At 38.4% G+C, this 22,423-nt stretch overlaps 1 protein-coding gene across 1 annotated transcript; it reads right to left on the bottom strand.

The window, feature by feature from the left end:
• Window positions 1–3,671: 3,671 nt before the first annotated feature.
• On the bottom strand, window positions 3,672–22,218 carry lingo1a (leucine rich repeat and Ig domain containing 1a). Its single transcript, XM_079450104.1, has 2 exons — window positions 22,043–22,218; window positions 3,672–8,610 (listed from the first exon to the last, which is right to left on the bottom strand). Exon 2 carries the CDS (start codon window positions 8,596–8,598, stop codon window positions 6,751–6,753), a length of 1,848 nt encoding a protein of 615 aa, XP_079306230.1. The 5' UTR covers window positions 8,599–8,610; window positions 22,043–22,218; the 3' UTR covers window positions 3,672–6,750.
• Window positions 22,219–22,423: the final 205 nt, after the last annotated feature.

Consider the following 22,423-nt stretch of genomic DNA (forward strand, 5'->3'; position numbering starts at 1 on the left):
GTGTAAAGTACACTTTAGGAAAGCTCATGTATATTTTTGAACATACTTTATATAGTAAGTATACTCACATTTCCTTTCATTTGGCGGATCAATATACTTATAATTAGTATAAGTATTGATATCAATAAACACCAAATCTACTTATTTCGATGCAACTTTGGACTAAATCGCCCTACTTTCTAGTCTATAAAACTATGACTTTAACAGTACACTAACAGTACTTTAAATAAACAGTGCTAAACATTGAGTAAACAACTAGTTTACAATTAGGTTTTTACTGCAACCATACAACAAATTTATAAGAATACTATAATCGTTTACTAGTTTAATACTTGTAGCACATTTTTAGATTATGAAAGTACACTTTGAAGTGAACTTCTAGTTTAGTACACTTGTATGTTTTCTTTAAGTGAAAACAGTGTAAGTGTAAGTCAGTGTACAGTGAATACATTTAAATATAATTTTAAGTAAACATAAAGTATAAAAAATGTATGCTTATTTATTTAGCTGAAACTAAATACTAATAAAACACACTAATAAATACTAGTTACCTTCATTGTAACAGATTGACCTTAGATTGATTTGCATGTCATACATTTATTTGCAGAGATAATGTAAATAAACTCAATGAGGTTAAATCGCCCTCTTTTGTAAAACCGTCGGGTTACATAAGAAAGCCATTAAAATGGTTGACGTGAAGTTAGCTTTTCAATCCTTCGGAGGGTTTCCGTCTCTCTATGTGTATTAATCTCAGATTACTTTACACAATGAAACCTCTGTAGAGCTCGGCGGCAGATTAAAAAAAAGTGCAGTTTAAATTCCTTTCATGTCTCAAAGCAATCCGGCAGACGTATCTGTTCCACAGTAAATTCTGCGGCACGTTCAATTGAATGAGAACAGAAATATTCTTATTAAAAAATGGACCTCAATTCACAGGAGTTATTATACTCTGTAAAACCTTCTGATGCGTATCTCAGAGCATTTAAAGAAATGAATGGTGACATTTATAGCAGCTTGTGCATATACACCCTCCTCAATAGGTCTAAAATGTTCTCAAAGTCCCCCATACTGATTTGTACTAAGCACTTTGGTACAGTGATGCAATCAGATGGTACATCCGCAGACTTTAATCTCAACCACGGGACCACGTCCTGAACATTATAGCACTTTCTTCCTACGTGAAATGACAAGATGATTTCAGTGATAAAGGTCTTTGGTCTCTTTAAAGAAGCTTGTTTATCCTGCGGACAAAATTAACATAATAGTAACATAATTAACATGCGCGTCACCGCTGACCGGAGGCTGTTCGCCTATTTAGGGTCTTTAAATATTGTTCACACGTCTCCTCTAGTATGTTTGACATTTTAAAGTGCTGAGCGTGTAGCTCACAGCCGAGGTAGAGCTACAAACGCTCAGTAATTATGCAACACGTTCGCCTTCGGTACAGAAACGTTAGGAGATCATTCATACATTCAAATTATACATACATGCTCCCCACTTCACCAATTCAATCTTTAAATTCAGTACTAAGCGTATCTTTAAAATGAGTATGTGCCGTCAGGATGACTCAAGAGTTTAGTCATTTAGCAGACGCTTTTGACCAAAGCGACTTACAAAGAGTTCGGGGAACAATAAGTGATATGTCATAAAAGAGCAATAGTACAATAGGTGCTAATACTAGTTACTTCAACAAAAGCTTGACCACTACCTGTTGAGAGAAAGAGAGAGGGTTAGTGTACTTTTTTGTTCATTTGTCTGCAGCACACTAACTTTAATGCATTACGTAGGCTATACTGTGTGCAGAATGCTGTTACCAAGTATGCAGTATACAGCACTTTTATTGCATTCTGCATAACCCATAATACAGTGCAGCCATTCGTTTAAAATGTGGCGCAAGAACTCGAACTACAAAAAGGGCTCTTAGCATCTTTGTTGACTTAAATAGACTAAGACTACATTACAGTGAAAATGTTTGAAATACTAACTTTAGTTTTGAAAAATTACAGAATTTTTGCTGCCCTACATTTTTGAGTACAAAGTGGCTTAACAAATCATTTCAACTCCCTATTTTCTTTTTTATGCACATTATAGTATTGAAATAACCCAGGTGAGAGTATGATAGGATGATTGCTTACATTGGGTTACTATTATGCCTACTGTAATACTGCTTTTAAACAACGAAGTATACGTTTTTATAATTGCCCAAAATTTGTAAATTAAAATGACTCGTAAAGCCAAAATAAAAAACAGTTTAGTTTATTGCGTATAGCACAATGTGTATAATGTGACATGCTCTGTGATCGGCGCGGATTTATCTAATGAAAAAAAGTCTGTCAAACGATTCATTGAGATGAATCGCATCCAGAAAAACAGTTTGTGTTTACATTATATGTCTGTGTACTGTGCATATTAATTTGTATAAACACAAAAGCATACACATACATCTTTATATATTTACGAAATATTTAGATGTATTTATATTTACCAATAATTGAAATGATATATTAACGTTTATTCTTTTATATTATATATACATGAATGTGTACGTTTATAAATACTAAATTAATGCACACACTATACACATATAGCTATTAGGTAAACACAAACTTTCAAAAAAAAAAAACTTGAAAATGTGTTAATGAAAAAATATGTCTATCTGATACATCTGAAACTATCCTCCCCGTCAAGAGGGTATCGCTAAATCCTGATTTTCTTGTGTTCACAACACAAGATCTTTAAAACACAAGTTAAGCGTTTTAAAGTGGTTCATTCCAATGTTACATGAAGGCAGATGGGAGCCTTTCAAATGGATAATTACATCTTAATCTTCGGTTCTATAGCGGAATCATGAAATGTGTCCGTCACAGTAAATCACAAACGCAAACAACATGAAAAAGAGATTCCGAGATCTCTCTTGTTTGTCAGTCAGTCTCCAATGAACGACACTGAAAACAGTTATTTTCTTTTCATTAGATAAATTAGACTGAATGCCTCATTCCGGGAAGTTTCGGGTGATTATGCATCTCCAAAGAAAAGCATCATTTTCTCCGACGCTCATCTCTCTTTCACCGTCTTTAAGTGATGACAGTATTATGTGTATTGAGGAACTGAATTTAAATTTACACTCTCAAAGCTCTCAAAAGTTTTAAAATGCTCACAGAAACTAATCTCTGAAAACCACAATTTAAGAAGTCATCTGTACCATGGTTAATAAATTGTCAGACAAATGCACACAGATCTTATAACTTCACATTACACCGAGTATGAAAAGAGTTCATACATAAAGAAAATTCCGCCATCTTTTGTCTACAGAGCACAAACGCTGAAATATTCACAATGAAGGTGAATTATCTCTCATGAATGGCAATGACTCTTACAATGCATTATATTAGAAGTATTCCTAAATCACCCATATTTCTCTGTGTGAGACACAAACTGAAAGTCGTTATTCGCAGGTCAAAGATGTGAGCTGTCTCCTGACTGTAAATAATGACTAAAAGTTCATATGTTCTTCCCAAAGCAAGTCACGTGATAGACTTCAAGATGCCTTTAAGATGCTTTTATATTGAAGTCTTGACAGAGCCCGGTCCCCTTCATATTCATTATTATAGCTTTTTGTTTTTCCCACGTCATTCTTCCACACAGCAAAATAAACACGGCACATTTCTTTTGGTAAAAAAATCTCCATAGATCGTTTAATACAACATACCATATTTTCAACAATTCAACATCAATAAAATTGTGTTAATTAAAAAAACGAAAAGAAAATGCATATTACCTTTATTGCACAGAACAATTTAAACATTTTCCATACTAGATTTTTTTCATCTTTTTAGATCTTTTTTTTTCCAGTATAAAAGAATATTATGGACCACATTAATGCACATTATCATCCTGGGCTGAATGTTGGAAAGGGCAAAGGTCAGATAAAGATAGTTTTTGACATAATGGCATAGAAACAGCAGGTAGAGCACAGAGGCAGAGGATCGGAGAGATTCAGGAGTGAGCATGGATGTGTTACAGATTAGCTCTAAATGTGGATCAGTAAGGGTTAAACCATCTGTGCAGTTCTCAATCCGCGGCTTCACTCAACGGTACAAACCGCTTAGTGCGGTGAAACCCATCTAAAAAAATCAAGTGCACAAAAACAGCTCAGTGTCCCAAAGATATCACCTGCTTCTTATGGGCCAGATTAACTACACATGAAATGCAGCAGGGTGAATCCACTGAACAGTTGCGGCGTTTCGGATGCGACATTTCAGTAGCATTTCAACCTGCGTCTTACACCATCCACCTGCAAACCAGTTCGCACAATGTTGTTCGATAGATATTTATGTAAGCCTTTCAAATAGAATTGTATTTATTTTAAGTTTTTTTTAAAGGATTAGCTCACCAAAAATGACAATTCTGTCATCATTTACTCACCTTCGAGTTGTTCCAAATCTGTATAAATGTCGTTGTTCTGATGAACGTGGAGAAAGATATTTGGAAGAATGCTTGTGACAGTTCTTGTACCCCATTGACTTCCATATGGAAGGGAAAATTATTTTTTCATTTTTTGTTCTTTTAAACACAAAAGAAGATATTTTGAAGAACGTAGGAAAGCAAACAGTTCTGGGGCATTATTGACAACCATTGTCATTTTTCCAATGCGGTCCAAGAACTGTTTGGTTACAAGCATTTGTCCAAATATCTTTCTCTGTGTTTATCAGAACAAAGACATTTATACAGATTTGGTTGAACTATTCCTTTAAAGAACATACTGGCAACATGCACACTGTAGCTACTACAAGGGTCACCTTTCAAATAAACATTTCTTTTCCAGAAGTGACAACCACATTCACTTTTAATAGGTTTTATGCCAATTTGTCACATGCAGAAATCGGAAAACAGGTCTCATTGCATCCAGGCCTTTTGTACACGCTGTCTTTTTTCTGAAACTTGAATATTTAAATAGATTATAATGCAAAAAATAAAAATTATTAAATGAATTGATTACTTCATAATTATTTCAAAATGCTGTTCATATTTTTCCTGAACAAAGCCAATGGTACTTTTTCTGGTTCGGTTATGTCACAGTTGACATATTGACATCCAAAAACTCATTTGAAAAAGTGCATTCACACAAAAAATGAATTTAAAGGATAAACCTCCATATTTAAATGCAGTTGTCACTCCCAAAAACTCCAATGTGCATGCACTGCAAAAAAGAATGCATTTCCTAGTACAAAATCGAATCTTTTTTGCTTGTTTCAAACGTGAATATGAAAATGTTTTGATATATTTACTTGAAAACAAGAAACAAGAAAAAATGCTTGGTGAGAAACCTTTTTTTCTGTAGCGTGCAGCCATCTGGAACATGTATGGAAGTGTCCACATGTCTAAGTATGCCAGATAAAGCGATAGTCTGTATGTGTACATGCTAGAAATGACCGCAACTCATTCTTAGTGAATTCACCCTGAGAGTGCTAGCTATCATCCGTCATCATAAATCAGCACCATTTGCCCCCTTAGAAGTGCTAGAAATAATGTGATAATGAGAACGAGAGTTTCTTTGGGCACCATCAAGGAGATCTGAGACCACGAGACGGGTCTGAGAACATAAGAAAAGCGTAAGACCCAAACGACAGATCTGAGACCACGAGACAAGTGTAAGACCCATCAGACAGATCTAAAAACAGTGAGACAGATCTAAGCACCACAGACAGGTGAGACCCAGCAGCGGCAGCCGCTGGGGGTCATTGAGGGCTGTCAAACACATTAACACTCTCCTCTTTTCATGAAATGATTGAGTCTGTCAGAAACTCGCACTCTCGAGCCCAGCTACACATCTTCAGCATTCCTTTTGGGGCTTTCAAAGGTCTGACAGAAGAATTGATGGGTTATAAGAACCTGGCGATGCATTGTGAGGGTCAAATGTGACCAGGCACAAGGCTTGCTGTGGGCTGTGATGCTCTACATGAAAAACCAATGCAAAACACAAAAACTCTATTAGTGATGATTTCGCTTGCTTTGTCATTAATCAAACATAAACAACCTGTTCTTGTTTATCCAGGTGTCACTACGGATGCTTCGTTGCTCCTCTAATACATTTTCTTGACTTAGCCAACAAATACATCTTCAACACGGATGCCAAAGCAAAAAAAACAGAGTACAGGTACAAAAGAAGGAAACGAAGAGGAAAAGCATTTCTAGAACTATATGGCTGGAATCGCATTCAACAGATCAAATATATCTATTATTTTTCACAAAATAAGACGCATTTGGGCAGCTGTTAGTTTTGTTAATGTGCATTTCACCCCTGATTTTTCTTCTCTGTCAAAACTATTCATTTTAGTAAGAAACAAGAAACGGATGGGTTAAACAAGTAACAAACAAAGAAAGAGGATGCAGGCAGCAGGAACACAAGGAGAGGGATGCTCTGCCTTTGCATTCTGGAGGTCGACACAAAACATTTTGTTTCATATTTTCGCCTATAGAAATCCACAGGAACAGTGTTTTAAAACAAATCCTTTTGAGAAGATATTGGTCCCCGTAGGCTGAATTAAAGCGGCCATCGCACCGGAGGAGAATTTTCCTCCCTCTCACACTCACCGAACAAAAAGCGCAACCCGTGTGCCTTACATCCGTCTTTAAAGTTAAGAGAGGGAAAAACAACTCTCCTCTTTGGGGAGGTCATTCAGGCAGGGATTCTCGTATTTGTCTTTATGAGTCTGTCGTTAAAAGGGTCTTTTGAGCTCCCGGGCTCGGTTATATCATTTTCATGTTAAATTTCCGAGGGGCGTCGGCACCGCTGCTGCTCATCCCAGCATCTGACTTGCGGGGTACGTACTCGATCTCAATGTTGTGTTTGCTGTTCCCTTTGCCTCTGCTCCACAGAAACAGCAAAACTAGACAGAACAGAACCACGCCCAGAAAGGAGATGAAACCCATTGTGGTGGCGATGATTAGCGTCTTTATATCAAATGGAAACGGGACCATCGCTTTCGTTCCATTGGCTCCGTTGTCGTTGGGCTGGTTGGAGATGAATGCCAAGGTTTTGTTGGGTTGACTAGGCCAGTCTGGGGAGTAACTATGGACGTAGAGGTGGGCCAAAGCCGTGTCGTTTCCACCCGCATTGCTAGCGATGCACACGTACGTGCCGTTATCTTGAATCTGAGCATAGCGCACTTCCAACGTCCCGTCTGGGAAAACCGTCAGCCGTCCTATCGTTTTGGTCGTTATGAACTGTTTCTGTGGGGACAGCCACATGATGACGGGCGTCGGATCTCCGTCCGCCTGGCACACAAAGTGGACGGTGGTGCCCTCGTCAATGAACTTTTTCTGCGGCTTGCGGTCTCGAATCCTTGACTTGCGACAAGTAAAATAATTGGGCTGAAGGACATCAGGGAAGTCTTTAAATTCTTTACCCTGAACGAACTCCGGCGAGGTGCAGGTGGGCTGCTGACGGTTGAAATTGAGCCTCCACCGGCGTCGAAAAACCCAGAGCAGACGACAATCGCAAGCCAGTGGGTTATCATGCAATGCGAGGGTCTCCAGGTTCCCCACCGAATGGAATACAGACTCCTCCAGGGTGGTCAGGGAGTTGCCGGACACATTGAGGATTTTAAGGTAGTTGAGGCCTCTGAAGGAGTAGGGCTCTATCATTATCAGCCGACCACCCACCAGGTGGAACTCCTGCAACCGGAGAAGGTCATGAAGCCGGTTTCCTTCGATAATCTGGATGGGATTGTAGGACATGTTGAGGAACCGAAGATACACCAGATGCCGCAAAGCCAAGTACGGAATCACCGTAAGGTTCGCGTTGGTGATCGTCAGGGATGTGAGGTTCAATCCGTACAAGCAGTTGGTGGTCATGGTGTCTAGGTAGGGCCAGTTGGCGATCTCCAACACCTTGAGGCGGTACAGCCGTTTGAAACTGTAGTCTCTGATGCTGTTGATATTGAGGTTGCGCAAACGCAATGTGACCAAGCTGTGGAGGTGCGTAAACGCCTCCGTCGGGACAGAGGTCAGGTTGCACTTTTCTAACGTGAGCTGCTCGAGGCTGCTGAGGCCATGAAATGCCCGATGGGATAAGAAGACCAGATCGTTATCCCCCACCTCCAGAGAATGCAGGTTATACAGGTCCTGGAACATGTAGTCCAGCAGAATGACAATCTTATTTTCACTGATATCCAGATTTGTTAGGTTACTGAGCCCTGTGAACACTCCCAGCTGAATGAGCTTTAGTTTATTACTGCGAAGTCCCAGAGTCCGCAGGCCGTAGAGGTTGTTAAAAGCGCCCGGCTCGATGGACGAGATGGTGTTTTCATTGAGCTCCAACACTTCCAGGTTCGGAAAGGCGGAAAACTCGTCCAGGTTGATGGTTTTGATCCGATTCTTGCTAAGGTCCAGGTGTCTTGTTTCCAGCGGGATTCCCTCTGGAACGGACACCAGCTTCTTGCGGTGGCACATGACAGCGCGCTCCTGAGCGTTGCACTCGCAGCGTGACGGGCAGCCTGTGGCAGAGCCGGATAGCACAGTGCCCAGCATCAAGATCAGAATGGGCTGCCAGCATGCCACCAGGAAGCTGTGCCCACTCACTTCCCCTGCTACCATCCTACCGGTTACCTGCACAGAGAGAGAAACAAGAACAAGAGTGGTTACTTATAAAAAAAATTCAGAGCAACCAAATCAATAAACTATTATACCTCACAGTATTGACTAAACAATTCTAATGCATACTTTTCTTTTGTGAGTGGAATGTGGCTCTAAACACGAGCGAATTGGGTATTTACTCAACATTGTTCATTGAGCACCGGGGTGAAAGAGTGTTTTACAAAGACATTTTCTACATTGCAGAGATAATATTCCATTTCCAAAGTGTTCTTTGCGTGCATCATTACATTAAAGGCTCATAAAACTAATGCAGTATCCCAAGGATCATTGGATTATTTGTAACTGTGAGAAGACGCCATTGGTGCGTTTGCGTAACGGTGTGAAACGGCACTTTTGCATTCTATGTCTTCTGCTTTGAACCCCTATGAGTTCAACTTCAAAGGATTTTGTGTGGAGCATAGGGACTTGGACTCCATTGCAAGGGTTACATCACCATCATAAGTTATTCATGAATCGTCTTAAACCTCACATGCACCTAAACAGCTGAGCAGTGAGTTAGAAGGCTCTGACTACGTCCCAACCAGCTTTTCCAATCTCAGATACTGCGTGAGTTCACACGTCCAGGCGTACCAACCATCTGAAATCACAGCATTGGTTCATACGTGTGACAATTTGCACTGCATCACATCAGAGAGACTAAAAGACAAGGGACCTAAAGCCACACATGATCTTTTTCTTTGCTTTTTGCAAACAAAGACATGCCGACCATGAATATGTGCACACAAATGGTCTAAGATTTCCAGATTTTTCACTTACTGTATCAGCATTTTAAATGCTTTAATATGTGGACACTCTTGAGTGCACTGCAAAAAATTTATTCATAAGCCTTGTCGTCTTACTTTCCAGTATCTAAATATCTTAAAATTCTCAAATTAAACGTTTAGTTTTAGTTTATTTCATTTACATAAGAAGCTAAATAAAATTTCAGAAAAAATGATACAAATTAGGTGAGTTTATGCTTTAAAGAAGAGAATATACATAATATAAACATTTACATTTTATACAATATATTTTATATTATAGAAAAAATAATGCCAGTGGGTAAAGAAAAATAAACTTCAATTATGTTTGACCTCTATTTAATTCAAGATATTTTTTCCCCATTGGCTTTTAAGCATAAACTCATATAATCTCATGTGTTTTTTCAGAACAAAATATTCTTTTCATTTTCAAGTTTTTCTTTTATTTATTAATTACGAAATCCATGCAAAGGACTATACATGCTTCCTCTTTCATTACCATGTTAAACATTTGAAATCACTTCATTTGTAAAAAAGAATATATAGTCCTAAGCCAAAATATGATAAACATTTCTCTTGACCATGTCAGATGAATGTTTTTACATAGCTATTTGCAATGCACTCTGGGATTGTCATCTTCACAATAACTATGTGCCTTAAAATTAGGCTAAAAAAACCTACACACTACCCTTTCCAGAACCACACCTATGTCACCTTAAAATGCGGTCTTGATAGGCAACCCACTACAGTTTGTTTAGTAAAAGAGTTTATATCTCAAAGGGATCTCAGATTTACACTTCATTTAGGGTGTCGTCACGCTATTCACCTCCGACCAGATGTGATTCCAAGTACGGTTTCATAACCACCTACACAGCACAGAAATCCTTTTATTGAGAACATCAATGCATGTTCATTTCCTGATGTCGTAACACAACCCCGTCGAACGGTCATAAAAAAGACGTACAACCTGCATTAAGAATCCTGATGCTAGCGATGATTACTTTTGCCCTCCACTACTCTGGTAAATACCGCGTCTCCTGATGTTGATCTCGGCGCACACCGCAAACAAGTCTTTTCAGTTCAGAGACCTTGGAGAACCTTTGTAATCCTTAAAATGGCTCTTTAGAGACTCGCAAATATTGCAGCCACGACCATTAAAAAGAGTCATTGATGTGTAGGACGCCACCCACACGCACAAGCACCCTGTTATATACGTCTGCGAGACGAGTCTGTGTGTGTTATAGAAGCTGAAAAGATCTTGTTAGCAAATTCCCAAGTGCAAATTAAAAAAACTTGTCTTATTAATTTGCATCTCTAATCAACGATATAGCACGAAATACTGTGTAATTCTAAAGAAATGTGTGGAAGACAAAAATCACAAAGGTCTCAGACAGAGCTGTCGATGGGGTGAAATCCAATTAAATAAATGACATTAATCAAATGTATGATATATTTCAATAGAAATGTGAGAGAAATGCACCTTTAAGAAGGCAATTCAAAGGCATTACAGAAAAGAAGATAGTTGGAAGAATGTTGCTAACCAAACATCAACATTCATCACATTCAAAATATCTTCTTTTGTGTTCTGCAAAGGAAAGAAAGTCATTCAGGTTTGAAATGGATAGGAAGGTGAGTAAAGGATGACACAATTTTCATTTTTGGGTGAACTATCACTTTCAGATCACACATTTGCACACGATGATTCAGGTTGAATTGTTACATATTTCCATATTTATCCCATTTTTCTTCATTAAGAAATGTTGTATTGGAAGTATATCGATATATTGTTTTAACTTCTGATTTTTGTATTTAGCGTGCTAAATTAACAGACGCACACTAAAGGTGAAAATGTTGCCATGCGACACCAGATGCTACACCAATGCCGATGATGCCGATTTGAATGCCTTTGTAATTTGTTGATTTGTAATGAATAATCAGCATTCGTCCCACTGTGAGCCCAAGCTGTTCATCGGGATCAATGATGAAGCCGTTGAAGAATCTGTCTGAGAACGCTAGGCATGTGGCGAAAGAGCGGCGTAAACCGATAACGCCGCTGAGGGATGCTCCGGGTTCTGCTCCGGGTTCTGCTCCGAGAACCCAAGTGACCTTCAGCCTGTGCTGACATATCTCAAGACATATGGAAATGTTGAATCTCAAACATAACCCCGCACTTTTTACAGTAAAGTATATTCGTGTTACTATAGTAAAGCATGGTGCTTGCTGCACCGAGGTCCCGTTTTCTGGTAATGCGCATACAGATGAACAACCTGAATGCACTGTAGACCGTTGTTGACGAAAGCATCTGCCTACAGTTTCTCACATTGCCTGCTAAACGTTAGAATTATGTTGTTTATGCGTTTTGACAGCGAGGTGGGGACACAGCATCTCCATGATCACATTTCGACATGTTGCATCACTGGCTATTATATTTACGCCACACTTGAATCTACCACAGTCTGATGTGAATTAGCGCACAGTGGTGCACGACATTGTTTCTCAGTGGTAAGAATCTAATTTAAAGACTGTAGATAAATACCTGAGCAAAGGAATCGTCCACACATCTGTTAGCATTATAGGAACAGTATGCTAAGAGTCTAATCTAGCCTGTTTGATAATCCTGTACACGAACGCACACACACACACACACAAGCTTCTTGTAGGTCACTCCGGTACAGGACACCTTACAGGACAAACATAGTTAAACGCAAACTTAGACATGAACATTTACTAGTTCAGTGACTTGCTGTTCTCTTGAGGTTAATGTTATTCTAATTGTGTGAGGTCTTAAGTCAAGTGGTTCTGAATACAACTTTTAAAAACTAAATTAATGCAACAAATAAAAAATATTTATTCATATAATAATAATAATAATAAAAATAATAACATTTATTAAATTGACTACATTTATTATTTAAAAAATTATGTAAATTGTCCTGTTGCTTTTTCTTTTCTTTTCACTGGAGACCAGTTCATGTTATTTTGTGTGAGGTCATTAGTCGAATGCATATTAAATATAATATATTGTTTAATAAATTGACTATTTTTATTATTATGTAAATCCTTTTTTTGCTTCTCAAAGCAGACCTTTCAGACCTTTGAAATGAAAAGGCTCTCGTCTTTCTATGTTGATGTTCTACATGTCCTACTGTATATATAGCAACATCTGATTTTCATCTGAAGTCCACCCTGTAACCTTGTGCTTCAGTGGATGAAGGAAGAGAGAACCACCAAACAAGCTGCATTTATATAAGAGACAGAAAACATACGAGCAAGACTGTAGTGTTGTAATAGTCTCTATCTCTCGCACTCATACAAACTCTCTCTCCTTCTCATGATCTCCGGCTGAACCTGCTCATTTATTTGTTGCACTTGGTGCTGAATCAGCGAACTGTGACCATGGTTTCCCTATTAGAGACCTTCTCTTCTGCTCCTCATTATTATCTCCTCTCTTCCTCTCCCATCTATAGAGGATCTCTGCTGAGAGAAGACGAACCGAGCATCACACGCACTACTCTAAAAACATCTCCTCTCAAAAAAATCCTGCTTCAGCTCACAGCCCTAACAGCTCCTCAGAGCTCAAACAACTCCCATTTTCGCTCTCCTCCCCTCACGTTCTGATTTTCTCTCTCCGAGGGCATCGAGACTGACACTCAAGGCGAAGAACGATAAACACCAACAAAAGCCTGGAAGGAGAGCTGAAACCGGGAATATGGAGGTCAATGTGTGCTCCTATAACAGATACAGATGTGAGGAATCAATCGGGTGAGTTTTTCTCTGCACTGAGCCAACATTTTCTCACCAAACATTTGCCTTGTCAATAACTCAATATGGATCAACGTGATGAGATGATAATATATACACACGAAATACTGACAATGAGATGAATGGAAACCAAGCAAACAATAAATGCGGAAGCCATCGGCTTAAACGATCAACTAAAGTGACATATCTAAATCTAGAAATAAAGAAATCCCATTATTTGTGATGAAAATATAAATAGTAGTAGTTATAGTAGAGCCTTTGTGAAAGAAAGCCTTTGATACTTTAGGCTGACTTTGATATCGCTTGATTTAAAATTGCTTTCATAAATATCTAAAGGTGTTTACAAAAGTAGAAACATCACTCTTTTATGAGGGTTCACAGGTGTTTGGAAATCTTAAAAAGTACACCTCTTTCGTCAGGTAGGAATAAAAACTCTCTTTAGAAGGTATGTATGAAATATTAAAACTACCGAAACATAAATATAGATGAAAAACATGAATCTTTAGTTATGTTCTGAGGATGGGGGTAGTAATGTTACATATAAAGTTTGATGAAACAAGGAAAAACCATTACACAGGACATGCTTTGTACCGTGTCATTCCAAATCTGTATGAATTTCTTTCTTTCGCAAAACACAAAATAATATATTTTGGTAACCAAACAACATTGACCCTCACTGTATGGGCATAAAACATTTCTCAAACTTTCTTCGTTTGTGTTCCACGGAAGGAAGAGTCACATACAAGGTTTTAAACAACATGAGGGTGAATAAATCCTCACCACTATAGAATTTGGATTTTCAGGTGAGCTATTCCATTAAAGGTGCAGTGTGTGAAGTTTAGCGGACTTTAAGTGGTGAGGTTGCCAATTGCAGCCAACGGCTCACTCCCCCCTTCCCTTTCAAAGCACTTCGGTGGCTGAAGTTAACGTATTTACGAATTGTGCCCTGTTGAGCAGTTTATTCGTTTAGGGCTACTGTAGAAACAACATGGCAAATTCCACGCAAGAAGACCCCCCGTGTAGATAGAAAAAGCTCATTTTAAGTTAATAAAAACATAAGGCTTCATTATGTTAGGACTTTATACACCTCTGAAGACATAGCTATGTGTATAAAATTGCATTTCTGTCAATAGATCCTCCTAAAAAGGCAATACATTGACAACACACTGAAATCGACACCCCCATCTGTCTCGCACGAAGACCACCTGTTTGTTTTATTATTTTCATATAAATACGTTTCTCTGCTCTCTCTAGCTCATTTCCTTCACTGAATAACTGAAAAGAGAAATACTTTAGAGAACAGTGAATGAGTCATGAGACAGACTGCACTTACAAAAACACACACACACAGAAAAACACAACCTCAGAAACACACAAACACACACAGAGTGTGGGATGGCTTCCTGCGCAAATTATACAACACGATTCATCACTCTGTGTCTTATAAGGTTAGAACAGCTCAGTGTGTGTGTGTGTGTGTGTGTGTGTGTGTGTGTGTAACATCCACAAACACCCTGTAAACATGTTCTGACAGGTACATCATTACATAAACTAATAAACCACTCGAGTTCTGGCTTTATTAGTCTTCATGGCACCGGAGAGTAACTGACCACATCATGACCTTACAGGACTACCCCCACGCGGGCATTGAAAAGACCCAAAGTTTTACACAACGCCCACCATTTTGCACACACCATGAAAAGACGAAACTTACACAATGTTCTTTAGAGCACCAGGCCCACCAAAACCCATTAAAACCCGCTGTCATGAATTAAAACCTGCAAGTCACGAGGACGGGGTGAATGCATGTCTAGCTGTTACCGCACATTCATCAACACTGAGCTGTGGTGCTCATGCTGACTTTAAGAGTTTAATCCCGGCTCCTGTTCTGTCAGAATCACATCGGTGGCGGATTCACCACAGGGATGACCCCACTGGACACACAGTGCTTATGAATCTCCCATGATGCATCAGACTGACAGCTCTCATCCAGAGCTCTAATGTCTCTGTTAGATTTTGACAGATGCAAGGCAAACAATCAATTACTGTACCCAGCATGCGTTTCTGAATCCCACCCCAGGCCTCTTTCTCAGGCGCACGCAGGATGATTACCAGTTCAAAAACGCTATTTTGCTCCCGCGTCAAGTTGATCGGTCATAATTTGCCAATTCTTGGGCTATTGGCTTGGTAAACCGCTCTCTTTATGAATCTAATAACACATTTTCTCTGGCAAATTGAAACAATTTCGCAAAAAGTTGGAGAACAAGGTTTTCATAAAGGCTACGTGCGTTGCACTGTTAAGGTCTGTCAGGGTAAGACTGAGGACATTTAAAGAGATGGCTCACTTATGAATGAATATAACATTTAAGAGTTTAGCAGACATTCTGCAATAATCTCAATTCTTACTATTTCACATCAGAATAGTGAGGGAAGTTTTTCATTTTTGTAATATGTTGATTAGAGATTTGGTATTCTATTCTATTCTATTCTATTCTATTCTATTCTATTCTATTCTATATTCTATTCTATTCTATTCTATTCTATACATACATTGAAGAATAATGTGATATGCCATACGATCATTTAATTATATTATCAATTTAATATATCAATATATGTAATATATCAATTATATACATTTATATCAAAATCAATTTATATCAAATTATATTTAAAAATTATAAAACCAACATACATTTATTCTAATTATTGATCAACTTAAAACTGTGCAAACCTAATTCAACTCTATTCTATTCTACCTTTTTTCCCTGTACATGTATGCCACAAATAAATTGATATTAACATAAATAATTATGAAAATTTATATAAAAACCAATTTATATAAAACCAACATACAATCTTTCTCATTTTTGATCATCTTCCACCATTAGGCAACTTGAAACTTTAATAAACATAACTGTTGATTCTTTTGTTTAGTTATTGCAAACCGCAATATGCATATTTGTGATATTTCTATAATTTCGATACATTTTGCAACCCTAATTCTGTTCTGTTCACACATTTTTACACACAACACATTGACACCCAATCAAAATCATTCAAATTAAAAGGGCTCACACATTTACATGCCAAAAGGCAGCAAAGAACTTGGATTAAAAATATTGTTATCATATACTGGAGTCTAATATAGTCGTTGTTAAATGTTCTTTATATCTATATCAGACAGAGAGAAACTGATTTAGTTTGGTATTATCTTCATTTAAATATATATACTTTTTTCTTTATAACTGTGCGATTTCATGTCAGAGTCCCTTCAGACTGTTTGGTCTGAGTCACTCTCTGCTCTGAATAATAAAATAATCAGACCTGCATCACTAACAGGCGGGATAGATGCAGACACTGACAAAAAAGTGCTGAATGACGCGCTCGGATCTGACACGTCTGCCGAGATAAAATACTCTTTCATCAGATTGGGAAAAGCTTTTCTTTCCGCTGTCAGTTCGAGCATTTTAAAGTCAGAACACATTAATGTCTTGATGTCTATCAACAGTATTGATCAGCATTGATCAACACCAGACAGCCCTGCTGGAAATACCACCTTCAACCAGCTTAAGGCGGTTGATAGTTTTTATCTCTAATTTCATTTCAATTTTTTCACTTAGCAGACACTTTTATCCTACATGGCTTTTTTGACTTTGTTCACGAGCTATAAACAATCATTTTTTGAATTACAATGATGAGCATACATTCGAAACAATGTTCAACCCACAATTCGATGCGGTACATAATACGGGTTTACAATAACATTATCACAATAATTTGGGAAAATATTTGTATTTATTTATTTCCAAAACATTTTTTTTTACATTGTTGTTGTTTAAACTACTGTCTCTGTTAAAGTACTGGATCAATTAAACCTCCAGTATGTAAATAAAAACTTCTCTGAAACTGAAAATAATATAATTTTAACATATCATTTTAATTAAGAAAGATCATTCTGAAAGCAGTAAACAATATTTACGTCTACACAGATCACGAGTTGCCACCTAAACAGAAAAAAATCGGCTGAATAAAATAAACAAATTTATAAAAAAAAATTGTTTCACGATATATGTCCTGCCACAATACATTGTTATACCCCCGATAAATACAATGTAATTTAAATAATCGCAGAGATGAGGGCTAGTTATCACACTATGGTTATAACATATTATACTGGAGAACAGTATTGGTCACAAAAAAGATCATTACATTATTAATAATACTTTTTGCTTATGTTTCCCAATAAGCCCAAAAGATTCATCAAGCTGTCATGTACCAAAAACCATCCTGACCACCTTGAATGACCTCTTTTTTTCCGTAGAGGACGTGCAACACCCCCTTTGCAAGACTTTTCCCCGAGAGCTGGACCTAATTTTGCTCTTCAGAGAGTGGATTCCCCCCTCTCTCTCCCCATTACCCTCCTCTCCAATTCATCAGGGACTCTGTGTAGTTGAAACTGAACTGTGCATTCAGCCTTAATATGGAACGACTCTGGATATCAAAAGCATCCATCAATAAGCACCCAAGTATAAGTCTCCATCTGACTTCCTGTCTGTGCTGTTAGCTCTTCCTTTATCAACCTCATCTAAAGAGAGAGAGAAATGGAACACAGCCGCCTCCCACCCTTTCTTCTCCCTCTTTAACAGTGGCTTCCAGGGATCGCACACACACTTAGCTCAGTTTTCACCAACGGTTTTCTGTCTCTGTTGGTCAGACTCACCAACCGCGTTCTGTCTCCAGGCGTCTGGCAAACAGCGCACACTCATCCTCTCCTGAAACGCACACTCTGGGCTGAGCTCACATGACCTCTCCGCCGCCTCTACAGCGTCTCTTTCTTTTCTCTACATAAAACAAACCCTTGCCGGCTTCTATTTCGGATCCGATTCAGAGAGTGGGGGTCATCAACACAAATCAATTCAAAGATCACACGACAAACCACGAAACACACACTTACAAACTTGTTCGGTGCAAGTCAACGGTACACCATCTCAGAACCCAATGGCCCACCCCAGATAGCACAAATATATCTGTAAGATGTTTGCTAATGATCTGGAAAACATCAGATCGTCTCAGAAAAGGCAGTTTTACATAAGTTAAAAACATCTCATAGACATCTTATAAAAATCTATATGACATCTGACAGGAAACGGCTCGGAGACGTATTACAGATGACCAAATAGTAAAAAATGTAAATGAAGACATCAGACAGACATCCTTGTATGTGTTGCTAAATCGTATGAATCTGTACGATCTGATTCATACGTTTTAGTATGAATTTTCTTTCGTGTCTGACAGTCAAGTTTCGTGGCGGAGCTACATTATTGCTTTTTATCTAATAATCATATGTTTTTGTACAATTCATGTAGTACAAATTCATACAAATTTGGTACCGTATAAAATAGTTTCACTTTTAAAAATAAAGTTTCTTCACAACGATGCCATTTTACTTTAAAAAGAGTGTACGAATTCCCATGAGATAAAAAAACATCACTCGCATTGTAAGCATAGGGGGGAAAATAACTGCGATAATATTTAGCAAATTATGACCAGTTTAGGGACGGTTATGACACACCCTTATCTCAATCTAAACTTCCAGAAGCATGACTTCCCCAAAAAGGGTCTGTGCTCTTGCGGGTAGATGATCTGGAGCAACTGCTGGTGCTATCGGCATGTTTACTGCACACGGTAAATCCAGAAGGACTGCTGATGAATAAACAAATCCAATTAAAGAAAGCGTAAGTCTGGGAATGCTTATCTCAGCATCTTTAACACACATCCACACACACCTTAATCTGAGCTTTAAGCACTCCGACATTGAGCATCGCTGTGCGGCCGTCCTGTAGAATTTATTACATCTCTGAAGTACAGCTCACAAATGTCAATCACCCCAGTAACAAACACACACACACCCACACACACCGGCAACACACAAATACATACACACGTTCACACAGACACAAACCTGATGGATGTTGCCATCTCATTCAGCAAGCGAAACCAGCTACTGAGATTCTATTGATCCACTGGCCTGATACGAATACCGATCAAACTCGTGCGCTGTTCTGAGAGCAGCTACAATCTCTCAAGGAGAGAACTGCACCAACACAAGTGTTGACCGTCAAAACGCAAGAACCACTCATAATCGTAATGCAAGCACCAACAAAGACTATAGATATTAACAATAGGGCTGTCCTAGCAGAAGATGCCCCGCCTTCTGGTACAAAGACTACAATTTAAACTCCGCCCACAGCTTCAACTACTTGACATTTCCAAGATATTCCCTTAAAACATCCATTATGAAGTACATTTACACAACAGGACGAGTTTAACATCAGTCTGCATTACTTATTACCACCATTCACTTTTCAACGGCAGCCATATTCAGAGTCGTCACAATAACATTCACTGTTTTACAGAGATGTCTAGACATTATATCTGCAATCTGTTGAAGATTATGTCTTCGTAATACAAGAGAATAAGACGGAGGGTTATTCTGAAACAGTACAAGCAAATCCTGATGTTAAAATAATTTAATTTGGATATTCAGCGGCGGACTGTTCTCTAAACACACAGCAATTTAAATTTCAGGCAACTAAAGCAAAACTAATGGGTAAAATAATATTTATCCAGCAGGGCTTTTATCCCGGGCAAAAAGCATTTCATTTAAAGATTAGCGGTAAGCTGCTCTATTTTTTCGCTCTCACTCTGACAATGAGACCGTACATGATTTTACTTTATAGAGTCCGTAGAGTGTTATAAGAGCTAAGTGGGTGTGGCTTAAAAAGCCCCTCCCTTTGAAAATCCCTCATCAGCTATAATGACAATCATTATCTCAAACATTAAAACATATTATAATTGATGTGCAGTCGGAGAATAGAGATCATTTAAGAAATGAAATTTACATACAAAAATCGTGTGTAAATATGATTTTTAACATTTAAATTTAGATTTTAAATTGTTATATTTTTAACCCCTCCAACCAACTACACCAAGCAAGAGTTTATGATAAGGACCTGGGTGCTTTTCTTTGTCTGAATTATCCTTTTAATACACTCTTATATTTCAGTTATCGTAATAAAGAAGGTAATGATTTCACTGCATGTCATATTTTGTATGGTTATATAGGAGACAAACAAAAATTGAAATTGAAATTAAAACTAAACAGTTTTGTTACAAGTACACAATTTGTTTTGAAAACAAAAGACAGCAAAAGTTTGAAGTTCTGAAGATAATTACAGTTTCGTTTTTACAATAACACTTTGACAATATCACACTTACTAACAGTTCTTTGATACAAAAATATTGATATGTATTTTAGAAATTCGAAAAATGTTCATCATATTTGGGGGTCCTTGGCATGAAAACGTCTGAAAACCCCTCGGTTAATGGATCCATTCGTTTGCAGAAAACATACACTATAAAAATAAAGTGCACATGGTGTGATGTTCTTACAGAAATCGTGCCAAAAACAAATCTCTTTGCTGGTCTCTCTGCAGGAGCTTCTCGAAAAACAAGAAATGCTGAGTGAACATCTTCTAAACTTCACAAGACTATATAGTTACTGAAGAGAACAGAATTTGTCCAGTGCTACAACTGTGACGAACTGCTGACAGTAATGGCCAATTCCATCACGTCTAGGGTCCGCCGATCTCTGAATAGGTGCCTACTGTACGGTTACCCGAGAGCTGAGTGAGTAACAGATTGTACGTGATCGCCCAAGTGTGCCACAGCTGAAATCGCATCACACAGCGCTCCAAACCTTCTCACCGAGAGGCGACATCACACACAGTTTGAGTTTAAAATCAGATCTTGTCACTGCTACACAACGCTTAGAATCTAGAACACAGTCCGCAGGCACCTTCAAAAAACATTTGGTCAGTTGCATTGTGAAAGAAATTATTTTCAGTCAAAGTGAGTTCATTAGGATTTTATGAAATACATATGATTAAAGTCTACGTCATGGACTAGTCACCGCTGGAATATCAAACGATGACACTAGCAAATGTAAGATACGGTCAAAAGTTTGAATGAGGGTAAGGGCAATGCCAAGTGTGCTAAGTGCCCAAAGTGGGCGTACAAAACGACCAAGCTTGAAGTTCCAAACGTGACATTTATACACAAGAGCCCAAAATCCATGACGCGTGGATGAAGTCATCTTGATTCCTGTATTTCTGTAGGAAAAACCTTTGAGCTCCTGAGAGATTATTATGAAGAACGTATCCAAACAGAACAGCAGACATAATGGAAAGCCCACACAGACCAGCCAGCTGGAGCTAAATTGACTGATTTAATGTTCTGCGCAAAAACACAACCACGCTCGACACAAAATCTTAAACTTAGAGTCAGATCAATTCAGAAATAAACTTTAATGCTATAGCGCTCATCATCAACCTCTTTAGATGCCTGAATGTGGAACAACGTGTACTGATGGTTCAAAAGCCTTTTCCAGAATACCACTTTGATAAGTCACAATGCTTTTCACGTGTTGTTGGAGAACAGACAACAGACTGACCCGAATGCCTGATGCTTGACTGTCTGGGAATGTGACAACACATCACTGAACAAACAGCTCAGCCAAAGACGCACAATAAAATACATAAACACAATGAACACAAAAGCCAGATTTGACACACTCCTATTACGCATTCTTGTGTATACCTATTATGTTTACTTTTAAGTCATAGAAATGTGCACTAGTCACATCAAGGGAATAGTGTCTCTGCCGTATAATTGCCAATAATAAACGGAAACGCGCGCGTCTCACACACATACACGCGCACGCACACATATGTCCAAATCGTTGGTAACTTACAGCATTATTATGTATCGATGCAATGCGGTGTTACATCTCACAACACGTTTCATTTCTATATACCCACTTTAAATAAACTCCTCAGATGATCACAGACGTCATTTTTTCACGATAAGCGGAAAGAGACGCACAAGCGTTGTCTCTGTTACTGTGTCCTGGCGTTGTCTCTGTTACTCTGTGTCCCGTTAAAAGCACAGCAGTGAATTTCTCCCGTCTGCAGTCTGGACTCACCGAGCGAGCGCCGAATGGAGCAACGCGCGCACACACGCAAAAACAGACGCGCAGAACCACGCGAGCGCGCGCGCGTCTCCTGTCGCGTTTATTCCGTCTCTGTCATCGAAATGGCATCTAGCCATCTAAAGGAAAAATGATGGGCCAAGCATTTTGAAACGTTTTATAATCTGTTTCATATTTCATATATAAACATATTTGAGATTGAAATTGAAAT

This window comes from Barbatula barbatula (assembly GCF_947034865.1).
Source record: "Barbatula barbatula genome assembly, chromosome: 25".
NCBI lineage: Eukaryota > Metazoa > Chordata > Actinopteri > Cypriniformes > Nemacheilidae > Barbatula > Barbatula barbatula.